The 13722-nt window shown below is 46.9% G+C and overlaps 2 protein-coding genes across 6 annotated transcripts in view; one reads left to right on the forward strand and one right to left on the reverse strand.

Moving 5' to 3' along the window:
• Window positions 1-3288: 3288 nt before the first annotated feature.
• Window positions 3289-7918, reverse strand: LOC115637740 (heat shock 70 kDa protein 1A-like). Its single transcript, XM_030539304.1, is given in 2 exon segments — window positions 3289-3464; window positions 3467-7918. Coding segments are annotated over 2 exon segments (1836 nt in total). The 5' UTR covers window positions 5226-7918; the 3' UTR covers window positions 3289-3387.
• A 2591-nt stretch (window positions 7919-10509) lies between these two features.
• LOC115637739 (protein FAM76A) overlaps window positions 10510-13722 on the forward strand; it is a 62106-nt gene continuing 58893 nt past the window's right edge. For 2 of the 5 annotated variants that reach the window (XM_030539298.1, XM_030539299.1), the window contains exons 1-4: window positions 10514-10648; window positions 11126-11190; window positions 12706-12760; window positions 13332-13484. In XM_030539298.1, the coding sequence (XP_030395158.1) occupies window positions 10568-10648; window positions 11126-11190; window positions 12706-12760; window positions 13332-13484 (354 nt within the window). In that variant the 5' untranslated portion in view covers window positions 10514-10567. Of the gene's footprint in view, window positions 10649-11125; window positions 11191-12705; window positions 12761-13331; window positions 13485-13722 lie in introns of all 5 variants that reach the window. The other 3 variants (XM_030539302.1, XM_030539303.1, XM_030539300.1) reach the window with 3 other exon arrangements.

Genomic DNA, 13722 nt, shown 5'->3' on the forward strand with positions numbered 1-13722 from the left:
AGGACTAAATGGGACACCCTTGTCACGCTGTCTCGAGTGGCTCACAACTGTGAGTGCTGACCTTTGGGCAGACTGTCAGAAAAGGCGGCAGACACCCCTACCTGGTGGTGTGTTTTATAATCAGATTTCACCAAACTACTAACACGTCAGCTCCTGGATCACGATCCGTCTTAGCATGGAATCACAGACTGTCTCCTTGATTGTCCAGCCTCTCATCACCCAGACAAACCGAACTTAGTGATAAAGGTCACTTAAACCGAAATTCACACCACATCAAGTTGCTCTGAATCCCAAGAGACCAGTTACTTACCCTAGAACTGGTACTCAGAACATACACCAAAGACAAAGCTAATAGTCAATTCTGTAGTAAACTAACTAAAGATTTATTAGCTAAGAAAAAGAAATGAGCATTATTGAGAGGTTAAAATGGGTAAAATATATGTACAGATGAGTGCCCGTTCATAATTCCAAATGATGGCAGTGATGTAATAAACCGCCAGTTTCTCAAGAGTCTGGTCAGGGTACCCAGACTCTCTCTGGGGATCTCCGCCTTTTATCTCGTACACTTCCCTGTAAGAGTCCCTACGGGCCAGAGCTGAAGGATCTTTCCAAGAATCCATCTTTAAAGCTTTTACTCACAGAAAACAAGCTGACAGCGACACTACCCATGTGGTTTTTCCTTTAACAAAGGTGAGTGAGGAATGCAGTTAAGAGTCTCTAACTTCGGGTCATCACACACAGTGGCCACTTGCTTTGAAATTAGCCTCTCCTTCATTTGCATTCGTTGGGTTATTTAGCTACGGGGTATACGCAGTGTAAATGTTTGTTATTGCATTGCAACAGGATACAGATAAGTGGAAACAATGCAGGTAACATTCCCCTCGTTTTCATGAAGTTTAAAGACCCTATACATTTACCCATTTAACAATCACTTTGATCTATATTAATACAAATGTGAATTGGCCTCACTACCCTCTGACATGACCTGGTCTGCCAGCATCACAGCCCTCAAGGAGGCCATAAAGGGGTCAGAAGTAGATTACATTTTCAATGAACAGTAAATACACCAAAAAATACATTTTTAGGCCACTGAAACTCATCACAAATTCAGGTTGAATTCAGCAAATAGTTTTGGCCGGAAAAGAGCTAAAAATGTCTAAATGGTTTATTTCTGCCATTTTAAAACTAAATGTTGCCACTTTGAATTTCAAAACAGTGCTTTGTTTTGAAATTCAGATTTTTTTTTTAAAGAAATTTTTTAAAAGGGTGAAAAACACCCTAAATGAAAAAGGTTCAAAGCAAACCAATTTTTTTTTCCCCCCTCACCTGGATTTTTTGGTTCAAATCCCAAACTAAAAAAATCAGTTATCTGCTCTGTTCCAATCACAGGTGCAGGTTATCTCAGGAACTGTGACAGCTGACTCCTTTCCTCTTCTTCATGGAGAAAGACCTGCCTTTCTTCTGACGTTAATCTCTGGATGGAAGTATCCCAGCCCCTTGTCTCCATCAAGAACCCTGAACTAGCTCTCATCTCTGCATTAGCCCATAACCTGTCCTGTGTCCTCCTGGACACCAGATCAAATGGCCCCAGAGAGAGACTAAGGCCTGGTCTAAACAATTTTTGTATTTAGCTGGTTAGAGGTATGTTTTTTAACTGATCGTTCTATCAGTACAACCTCTAGTGTAGAAGCAGGCATAAGTGTACTTCTACCAGAACAGTATTCCTCTTCCCGAACAGGAATAAACTCTTATTAGTATGACATCTTTAAGCTGGTATAACTGCATCCACACTGGAGGTGAGCAGGGATTATATCATTTTAACTGCATGGGTATAGTACAACTTGGGCACTGATAAGGCCTATATGACCTTCTATTTTTACCAGCTATAAGAACGGTCATGTAGCTCAAGCAGTAGAGGGCTGTCATTTAGAGCTGACGACACCAGGGTCATTCCTCAGCCCATCCTCCTCCTTTAAAGAACAGGCCTTCACCATTTGAGAGATGGATCTTCTTTAGGTGTTAGGATTCCACTCAGCAGAGGGCAGCACAGCATTTCCTTGTCTTGTTTCACTCGCTCTTAGACTGCTTTAGGTTATTTTACCATTTGCTGTGATGATTCGGAGATGAGCTCTTCCCTCACTCCCAGCAAGAAGATAGCTTGAAGTCATGTTCTACAGAGAGCAATGAAAGCTCTGCAGGAATAATGCAGAGTGCAGGCTGAATTTGCAAAGTATGTTGGGAACCCAGATTTCCAGATCTCTTATTCCCTGGACTGCAGTCACTAAAAAACAATTTTGGCTTTTAGAGGATCTTGACCCTTCTTTGAACGTATGAGTTTTATATTTGTCACAGAGCACACGGGTGAGTTGACAAGTTTTGTGGATTTTTTTTATTAGCAAATATTTTCTTGGGATCTAGTAATTTTGGCATATTATAGAAGAAACTGAAGAGATCCAAAGGCAAGTAGCTAAGGAATTGTTTTAGAGACACGGACAGACTCAATCAGTTTATAAATGACACAGGCTGTTTAGATTACAGAGGAGACAAGTAAGAGGGGATATATCTGAAAAGATACGTATCTCCAGAGCCAATAGAGATTTACATCTGGACAGCAGATCACAATCTTCATTGTGACTATTTTGACTTAACTGGAGTTTACTCCAGATTTACCCCAGTGTAACTGAGATCAGAATCTGCTCCTTACTCTGCTAGGTTCAATGGAGTCACTTCAGATTTACTCCAGTGTAACTGAGATCAGAATCTGCTCCTTACTCTGCTAGGTTCAATGGAGTCACTTCAGATTTACCCTAGCATAACAGACTAGAATCTCTCCCTAAAATTCGGACATTTCTAGGTTATCCTTGGAAAGGAGACATTTTCTATAGGTTCTACATTAAACACACAAACCTGTTCAAAAGTCCCTCTACAACTGGCAGACTGTGATGCCAAGGCTAGTATTTTGGAAGGAGTTTAAGGAAATTAAGTGCCCAACTCCCAGTGAAGTTCAATGGGATTTGGCACCTAACTCTCTTAGGTTTCTTTAAACATTGCAGCCCGAATACAGCTGTGGCATACACTTCATGGAGCGTGCTATTTGCCCAGTAATTAGTAAATGCACCTGTACAGACATGTATGAGAGGCAGAATTTATTGAGGCCGATGGCTGTTATTCATGGAAAGTTCCCATTTATGAATTGGCTATATAAGATGGTAAATCCAGGTAAATCAACAGCAACCAGCAAGCCTAGCATCCCTGGTCCCTGCTAGGACTTCCTATGGGTAGATCACAGTGGTAGTTTGGGTAAACTGGAAAGTCAAGCTGCAAGTGGTGACCACAAACTTGTTTGGTTTTGTTCTGTTGATGCCCGCGGTGCTGTTACTGAGGCGTTTAAGTCCTGGGAGGGAGTTCCCCGAGACCATTTTCATAGGGCCTGATCTCCTCCTCTTCAGCCATCCAGTTGGACTCAGCCAAGAGAAGGCCAGCTGACATTTCTCCATCACCTTCTTCTTGGCCTGCAAGGTGAAGTAGTTAAGGATATCTTCAGAGGTCCGCTTCATACTGAAAGCGCAGGACTGAAGGTAGTTCTTAGTGGCCAATTTCCATTTCTGTGCCCTATCCTCAGCTCGGTATTTCTCAGCCTCTGCCGCTAACCTCTGTATCTCCTCTCTGCTCAGTCGCCCCTTGTTGGCATCCACAGTGATGGGATTGGCATTGCCGGCAACTTTGTCCAGGGCAAACACAGTTAGGATGCCATCTGCGTTAATATAGAAGGTCGCCTCCACCAAGACCATGCCACGGGGGGCGGGAGAAATGCCCTTCAAAAGGAAACGGCCAAGCAGGTGGTTCTCCTTGGCAGTAGCTCTCTCCCCCTCATAGGCACGGATGAGCAGGTCAGGCTGATGGTCATCAAAGGTGGTGAAGGTCCGAGTTACCACCGCGGGCATGGCAGTGTTGCGTCTGATCAGAGTGTGCATTTTCCCTGCGTCCGTCTCAATCCCCAGAGACATGGACACCACATCCAGGGCAAGCAAGCCCCTAGTGACCTCTGACCTCTCTCCGATCAGGATGGCAGCTTGAACTGCTGCCCCATAGGCAACAGCTTCATCCAGGTTGAGGCTTTTGTTTAGCTGCCGGCCACCAAAGAAATCCTGCAGCAGTTCCTGGATCTTGGGGATGCGGGTGGAGGCGCCCACCAGGACAACATCATGGATCTGGGCCTGGCTCAGCTTTGCATCCTGCAGCGCCCTCTCCACGGGCTTCAGGGTCCCTCGGAAGAGGTCAGCACACAGCTCCTCGAACTGGGCCCGGGTGATGTCTGCATGGAAATCGATCCCTTTGTACAGGCAGTACAAGTCGATACTGGCTTTGATGTTGGAGGACAGTGTGCATTTGGCTGCCTCGCAAGCCCTCCTGAGCCTCCACACAGCCCTCCTGTCCTTGCTGATGTTCTCCTGATGTTTCTTTAGGAATTCGTCTATGAAGAAGCTCACCAGGCAGTTGTCAAAATCATCCCCTCCCAGATGGGTGTCCCCAGAGGTAGCCTTCACCTCGAGGATACCCCCATCAATGGTGAGGACGGAGACACTGAAGGTTCCTCCACCCAGGTCAAAGATAAGCACGTTGTGTCCTCCATTGCTAGGATTGTCTAGGCTGTAGGCCAGGGCAGCAGCTGTAGTCTCACTGAGGATCCTCAGCACATTGAGGCCAGCGATCGTACCAGCGTCTTTTGTGGCCTGGCGCTGAGAGTCATTGAAGTGGGCTGGCACAGTAATAATGGCATGGGTGAGGGGGTGGCCCAGGTAGTCCTCAGCCATCTCCTTCAATTTACCCAGCACCATGGCAGAAATCTCCTCTGGGTAGAAAACCTTCTCCTTTCCCTTGTAGGACACCTGCACCTGGGGCTTTCCTTCAGCTTTCACTATCTGGAAGGGCCAGAACTCCGCATCTGCCTGCACAACAGGGTCTTCAGATGTTCGGCCAATCAAGCGCTTGGCACTGAATATGATGTTAGGAGAGTTAAGGGCTGCCTGGTTCTTTGCCTCATCCCCTATCAACCTCCCTGTCTCAGTGAAGGCCACGCAGCTGGGTGTGGTACGGATGCCCTGGTTGCTGACAATTATTTCCACCTTGCCATCTCGGAAGAGGCCCACGCAGGATTTAGTGGTGCCCAAGTCAATACCAATTGCTGGGTGTTTCAGAGCAGGCTTCGGTGAATTCTTCTCCATGATGTTACACTCTGCCTGAGAGGGATTCTCTTCATAGGCTGGTAACCTCTCATAAAATTCCCCTCAGCAGAGCTGATGGTCAGCCCTTCTTTGATTCAGGTTTCCCTCAACAGGGCAAGTAACCTCATCAGCGCATCAGGTTCTCCTCAACAGGGCTGGTGGTACCCCATTCCCCGGGTCCCCTCTCACTCAGCTGTGCTGGAAGTGGCAGCTGTTCCTCCTGCTGCCTCTCTTGATCAATGCAGTCTGAAGCCCCTGCATACACCTTGATGACCTCACAACAGACATGTCACAATACAGTTGAAGGCCTTCAGCCAATAACAGCAGAAGCTATGTCCACTTTACTCTCCGTGGAGGGTTCTCTTGATTATCTTAACCATTCCATCATGGGGGTTGCCGTATGATCATGATGAGGTGGGAAAGTGGGTTGCTCAAGTCCCTAAATCCTAACTTAATGCCTTAACAGCAAGACCAGCCTTCCAGAAAACATCCAGAAATAAATTGAGACTAGCCCCCAGATTGGAATGTGTAGATCAAAGAATCACATCATAAGCAGGTGGCTCAGCACTTTCTGAAAACCAGGCCCCTTTAAGGTTCCTCAAGTTGGGCACCTCACTGCTCAATTTTCAAAGTCTTGACCTAGGATTTTAATGCTCATACTCTTGGGGGAAATGCCATGGCATCTTTTGAACCAAACACATTCCAGTCTGGAGGTCAGAATATTAGGATGATGGAGTTTGCTAATGTGTCTAACCCAAACTAGCTAACTCCCTTCTGTCTCCTTAGATTTCAACTGGATTGGGTTTTCTTCTTGCACTAAACTGTTGCACATCATGCCATGCCCCACCCTAGGAGCAGTTGCACTTTTGCTGGGTGAGTGATCTTTGTGCAGCTTTGCTGTGTGGTTAACAGCTACCATGCCTCAGCCCAGAGATGGCTGCATTTCAGCATTGGATGATGATCTCTGGGACACATTTTTTATGACTTGCAAAAAAACAAGTTAATTATTCACAGAGCACTGGACACAAGGAGAGTCAGAAACTGGAAATATCTGTTCATAGAACTTACAGAAGCAACTGACGGGCTATTGAAAAACCCTACAATGTGAAAGGGAATGGAAGCTGACTCAAGTTTTCTTTGGCAACTTGTACTCCCCGAACCTCCAAACTATTTACTCTCCAAGCTGTTGGTCATAAACTTCCAAAAACAGATTCTATGGCATGGAATACAGGGTTATTACAACACCAGTTCCAATCTGGCCCCAGTTTAGGAAGGCTGGCTGGCTTGTGGGCGTTTGAGGGAAATGAATTACAGAGCCTTTCACTTTCAGATTGATATTGGTTCCAATCCAGTTCCATTTTTCATATGTCATTTGAGCCATCCACTCACCAATTTTGGCTCCAATAAGGACCAAACAGTTCATTCATCCAACGTCCAAGCCATCCACTGCTGCAAGCTGGCCGTCCTGGGGAGATCTGAAACAAGCCTACCAGGTTCTGCAAGATAATAAACGAGCCTGAATATTCTACTTGTGGAGTTGTACTGGGAGACCTGTGAAGCACAGGCACTTCTGAGCGCTTCTTATTGAATTTCCGGCAGCAGCATAGCACCTCTGTGAACACTGCCATTCAGCTGATCAAACATTTTTCCTTAGTGATGATAGCAGCTGTGACACAGGCTGATGCTCAAATAACTTGGCAAAGAACAGGACACCGATTTCCTTAGCCAACTCATGAGGTTTGGCAGACCTCATCCTGTATTGCCATCAACTTTTCTAGTCAAGTCCTTTATTCCTTGCATCAAGGCAGTTTTGGTCTTTACTTTTTTGCAGGTAGTGCCATGTTCCAGCAAACTGGACAGTCATGTTCCCTTACATCTGCACGAACCCCTGCTCCCTACAGGGAGTAACTGTGTTTATCAGTGAGGAGTTGGAATAATATCATTATCTTCAGCTTCCTCTGCCAATCTTTTAAGATATCTCTGCTCTGTCTCTTGTTTTAGCCATGATTGTAACCTTTCAAAGTCAAGAGACTCCAGGCAAGCTCTATCATTCTCTGTAAAGCAACACACTGCCTACTTATCTGGTAGTTAAACTAGCCATTGAGATAGTTAAATACAGCAGGAGCTCCCTAATCTGCACACCCATTTCCCACAGAGTATGTCAACGCTACCCACTTGCGCGGCCGCAGCTGCACTGTGATGTGGGCAGTGTAGACACGCTTCATCGTCAGGGGAGATCTCTCCCAGCAATAAAAAAAAAACTCACCCCGAATGAGCGGTGTAGCTTTACCTGAATGACAAAAGTTTTAGCGCTGAAAGCGGCAGTGTAGATACAGCCTAAATCACAACAGTTTCTCCCCACTCCTTCATAGGGAAGATTCAAGATCAGAGCATTGCAGTGAGGCCCTCAAATTTAATTTTCGCTACTTCCATAAAATGTGCTAAAGAACGTTTACTAGTATTTTATAAAGTGTAGTGAAATCTCAGTTCTCCAAAAGTTGCAGGTATCCCTCACTGGGATGGAGAGCAGTAGGAAATTATGCAGTTATGTGCAAACTTGAAATTTGGCACCCAAGAATCAGACAAAAGTATTGTGCGTTGTCAATATGATCATAAGTCATTTTTTTACAGATGTTACTCATCATACTTTAGATCAGGGGTTGGCAACCTTTCAGAAGTGGTGTGCCAAGTCTTCATTGATTCACTCTAATTTAAGATTTTGCGTGCCAGTAATACATTTTAATGTTTTTAGAAAGTCTCTTTCTATAAGTCTATAATATATAACTAAAATACTGTTGTATGTAAAGTAAATAAGGCTTTTAAAATGTTTAAGAAGCTTCATTTAAAATTAAATTAAAATGCAGAGCCCCCGGACTGGTGGCCAGGACCCAGGCAGTGTGAGTGCCACTGAAAATCAGCTCACGTGCCGACTTTGGCACCCGTGCCATAGGTTGCCTACCCCTGCTTTAGATCCTCAGAAAGAATTTTTAAAATCCAACCTAAATGGCACTTTGGTATTTATATTTCTGTCAGGGAGGGCAATGATAATCAATTAAACCAGTTTCACTTTCAGGTTATTAAGTGGTGTAAAATTTTAGCTTTCAAACACTACAGGGAATGTCTATTAGTTTAAAAACTGCTTTCTCTGAAGTCTTAAAATGAGAAGCTTGTCTACTGTTCTTTCAGTTTTATAAAAGCTTTCTTCTGAAAAAAATATATTTGGGGCCAAATTTAAATTCACAACACCTGATCTACGTCCATCAAATGGCAGCTTCTTGCTGGTTAATTTTTATTATTAAATTAAAAGTATTTATGCATTGTAATGATTTGTCCTTGTATTGCTCCAGTAATGAGAATTTCTAAGGCCTTACTATATTAGAAATATGTCCTGATTCCCCAGCAACTGACAAAGCTACAACCTCTCCAAACTTTTAGTGCACACAAAGAAAGCTGCAATTTGCAATGCTGAGTCTTCTTACCCAGACTTCACACCAGTGGCAAAGTGCAGCTTGCTTTGTCTATGTTTCAGGCTGGCAGATGTGCAACTACTTTCTTAGAATCATAGATCAGGGCTAGAAGCAGGGCCGGCTTTAGGAAGTGCGAGGTCCAATTCAAACAGTTTCGACGGGGCCCCAGCAGGGATGACTTTAAAAAATAATAATTAAAAAAAACACGTAAAAAAAACACAGGGGGCTTGTACTCACTGGGTGGTGCATCAAGCCTTCAGCAGCACGTGCTTCACTCGCTCCAGGTCTTCAGTGGCAATGAAGGACCCACCGCCGAAGTGCCACTGAAGACCTGAAGCGCCGTCAGGTGAGTAAACATTAAAAAGGTGCCACTAGCCAGGGAAGGGATTCTCACTGGGCGTGGGGCCCTCTTTGGTGCAGGGCCCGATTCCGGGGAATTGGTGGAATAGGCCTAAAGCCGGCCCTGACTAGAAGGGACCTCATGAGGTATCTAGTCCTACCCCCTGTTCAAAGCAGGACCAATCCTCAGACAGCTTTTTGCCCCAGATCCCTAAATGGCCCCCTCAAGGATTCTCACAACCCTGAGTTTAGCAGGCCAATGCTCAAATCACTGGCAGACAGCCATCAATTGCTGGAATTCCCATCACAAAGAAAGCCAAAGACTCAGGGGTTTTCACACGCAGAATCCTGCCTCTCTTTCTCCCTTCTCTTTTTCTCAGACCCACTTTCCTTCCGCCTTTTTGTATCTACTACATCCATCAACCTCCTCTCCTCTGCCCCCAGGTCTCCGTCCACACTGTCTCTCACACAGCTCTCCCCATCACGACTCCAGTGGTACTGCCTGAATTATGGTAGCACTTCAAACCCCACCCTGTGTGTCTCCTACCCCACATTTATCCCCAAGTCCACCTCCCCCCACCTCCTCCATCCTCATCTGCTCCCCTCTTCCTCTTCTCGTCCCCCATCTACCCCCAAGTCCACTTCCCCCATCTACCCCCACCTCCTCCTTCCTCATCTGCTCCCCTCTTCCTCTTCTCGTCCCCCCATCTACCCCCAAGTCCACTTCCCCATCTACCCCCCACCTCCTCCTTCCTCATCTGCTCCCCTCTTCCTCTTTTCGTCCCATCTACCCCCAAGTCCACTTCCCCATCTACCCCCACCTCCTCCTTCCTCATCTGCTCCCCTCTTCCTCTTCTCGTCCCCCCATCTACCCCCAACTCCTCCTTCCTCATCTGCTCCCCTCTTCCTCCTCCCCCCCATTTGCCCACCTCCACCTGTGCACCCTCCCTCAAACCTACCCCCTCCCTAAGGCCCCCCACCTGCTCCCCTCTTCCTCCCCATCTACCCTCCCGCTCCTGCTCCCCCCACATCCGGCCCCTTCCCCCATCTACCATCCCCCCCACATCCGGCCCCCCCCCGGAAGCCTGCAGACCCAGCTAAGCAGCCTTCACTCATTCTAACTGAGCTTCCCCACTTCGCTTCCGGGTAACCATCGCGCACGCGGGGGCTTCTGGGACACTTCCGCCTCTGCGAGGCCTCCGCCCCTCGCGCGAGCTGCCGGAAGCTGGAGGGAGCCCCCGGGACGCGCATGGGATGACGTCACCGCGCCATCCACACCCCGGATGGCAGACCTCCCCGGTGACGTAAACACTCCCGCTCTACCCAACCCGAAGGACCTCGACCTGCCCCGCCCTCTCGCACACGAGTGGCACTCCGGGAAACCAATGGGAGCCGCGAGACGGCATCAGCCCGCGCGCCGCCCCGATGAGCGACGTTAGTGAGAGCCAATGGCGGCGACGGATGTAGCAGCCCCGCCTCGCGGCTGCCCGACTGCCCGTCCCGGGTTAGGCTGCGCCTGTCAGGGAGGGCGGCGGGATGGCGGCGCTTTACGCTTGTACCAAGTGCCACCAGCGCTTCTCCTTCGAGGCGCTGAGCCAGGGGCAGCAGCTCTGCAAGGTCCGGGGCGCGGGGGGCCCCGGGGAGGAGTGGGGGGAGGGGGCCCCTTGGGGGGAGGGGACCCCTTGGGGGTTGGGGCCCCGGGGAGGAGTGGGAGGTTGGGGCCCACGGGAAGGAGTGCAGGGGTCCTGGGAGAATGGAGGGCCCTGGGAGGAGTGGGGGGATGGGGCCCCTTGGGGGAGTGGGGGGTTGGGGCCCACGGGAAGGAGTGCAGGGGTCCTGGGAGAATGGAGGGCCCTAGGAGGAGTGGGGGGATGGGGCCGCTGGGAGGAGTAGGGGGTTGGGCCCCGTGGGGGAGGGCCCTAGGAGGAGTGGGGGGGGCCTGGGAGGAATGATTGCAGGATGACTGGTCCATGACCATTGCCGTGAAGAATACCTCTGCTTTGTCCAAGCTGTTGTGTTGCTGGGGGCGGAGGAGATTGTTGAGTCTTCGGGGAAAGTGTGTGGTAGAAGCACTAACTCTGCTTTTTGCTGCAGGAGTGTCGAATTGCGCATCCCATTGTCAAATGCACTTACTGTAGGACCGAATTCCAACAGGAAAGGTAAATTTCTGCGAAGCTTAAAACTGGACAGGAAAAAATAGTTGGCATCTGCTTCTTTAATACATATCCAAAATAGTCTCACTTCAGCATCTTGATTCTCTCAACAAGGTCCCTTTTTCTATGTGTGAATTTAGCATTTATTGACAGCTCTGGAAACATGTGCAGCAGAAGCAGTACCGGTACAAGCTTCACACACGCTGGCCCACTAAAGTAACTTAATCCTGATCTTTAGATACCCCCCAGAAAGATTAAGGAGACAGTTTGGTGGCCTTGAGAGTTCTGCTGAGAAAGTAAACATGGTATGTTAGTGCCAACTGGGGCAGGGTTTATAATGTGGGAACAAGACTGAGAGCCACCAAACTAATTTCACATAAGCCAATGAGTAACCATCAGTTGGTAATAGCTTTGGGTAACTAGAGGCCTATGCCGTTTATGAACTGGCCACCTAAAGGTCATATCCTGTTACCTAAAGCCTGAGCCATCCTTTCCGCTCATGTTTTTCTGTTGTAAAATGTTCCCGACACTAAATTCCTGTCCTTCCACTGGTGATTCTTTGTATCCATAACCCATATGCCATTTGGTTACAGCAGCCCATTCTTTGAAATCCTTGTTATGCCCCTTGTGTTGTGCCTTCAGTGATCCAGCACTCTGTCATACGTCATTTGAGTGCTTGTACGGGCCAGTATTGTGCCTCTTGATGAGGCTCTAATCATAGTCTCAATCTCTGTCAGGCAGACACATTCTGTGCTCTTGATTTTGCAGCATGATGTGTGGCATTTCTTCCTGGGTGGGGCTCGGCTGTATCTTTCAGTGATGTGCCTGGGTGCTCGTGGAAGCTGTTCCCCTTCTGTGTTTTGGCATGCAGAAATGATCCTTATTCTCTATGCTGTAGCGTAAATACCTGTCTTGTCCTTCTGCATTTGCAGCAGTAAATATGGTTTTCTGCTTGGTTTTAATTTCATTTTTGTAAATATATGAAGAGGAGGGACCAACGATCCCAGCAGCCGTTGAGCATATTTCATGCAGGCACTGTGCAAGGTGGTTCCCTGTTTTCCATCCTGCATATAGAGGTCAATGAATCTCAGTCCTGATCTGCATCAACCCTGCTATTCCAGTGCTTGCCCTCTCCAATACTGAGATTATCACTAGTGCTAAGTCATGTGGTTTAATGCTGGATAAATGTCCGCAGCAGATTAGCTGGTGACCAGCTAACTTGTTTTGTTGGTTACCAGAACCCAAGTGAGCAAATATGTGTTGAAATTAAAGGCTGAGGCCTTAATTTAATTAAAGGAGCTGCCTTATGAAAATGCTATATTTCAAGAATACCCAAGCAGGGATAGCAAATACATTTTATATAAAAGCCACTTAGTGAACATGAATACAAATATCCTGTCGGGAGAGTTGTATGGTTAGGGGAAACTTAGCTCTCAAGCGCAGAGGGCTTAATCTGTACCCAGATTTTGCTGGCACAGTTATACTTCATTCTTGAGTTTTCTTAATCTTTTGTTTTAATAGCAAAACCAACACAATATGCAAGAAATGTGCTCAGAACGTGAAGCTCTATGGAACGGTAAGTGCCGGGGACTCTCCCGTCCACCTCATAATTATAAGGCTATTTCCATTGTCTTTCGTCCGAAAGTGTGTTACAGCCTGTCTGCATAGCGGTTACCTCACCCACTACTGAAATGCAGTGTCCTTTTGGGTGAAACATAAGACACTTTTTTATGGTGAATGGCAATACTTCACATGAGTTTAGGACAGCAAGTGACCTATCCCATATCCAGTTGAAACTAAATGGGGGATTTGGGGAAGACAAAATGTGATCACCTAAGTTCAGATTTGACCAGGAAACTGGAATAAACATTTCTTCCCTTTAAGATGAGGTTTGAAGCTTAGGTCCTGACCACTTGTCATTAAAGATCCCATGGCACTTTATGCAGAAGTTGGTGTAAGTTCAGGTATCCTGGCCAATGGCATATACTGCAGTTAGTTTGGATGCCTGATCACTGGCTTATCTAGATACATGTACAATTCTTGGGTCACTATGAAGATGAGAGCGTTTGAGTGATAGAAAAATGCACGTGTGCCATGTATTTACAAAGCATTGCTAACCTGTACAGCATCTGTCTTCCTTTTTAAAGCCAAAACCATGCCAGTACTGCAACGTAATAGCAGCATTTATTGGCAACAAGTGCCAGCGCTGTACGAACTCAGAGAAGAAGTATGGGCCACCCCTCTCCTGTGAACAGTGCAAGCAACAGTGTGCATTCGACAGGAAGGATGATAGAAAGAAGGTGAGTTTCTATGTAAAATGGGGATGGACAGGTGAAAAAGCTAACCACAGTAATAGACTGTTCATCTTCTGCACAGAGTCACAGGATTTCAGCAACAGTAACATGTCAGCTATAAAGTATTTTCTGGCCAGCTCAAGAATTGACATGTATTATGAGAGACGTTAAATACTAAGTTCATTGGATTACTTTATATTTTCTGCACTGTAGTTCCCTGATCAGGTCTTATTCTGAACTGGAC

This window comes from Gopherus evgoodei, chromosome 20 (genome assembly GCF_007399415.2).
Source record: "Gopherus evgoodei ecotype Sinaloan lineage chromosome 20, rGopEvg1_v1.p, whole genome shotgun sequence".
In the NCBI taxonomy this organism is placed as follows: domain Eukaryota; kingdom Metazoa; phylum Chordata; order Testudines; family Testudinidae; genus Gopherus; species Gopherus evgoodei.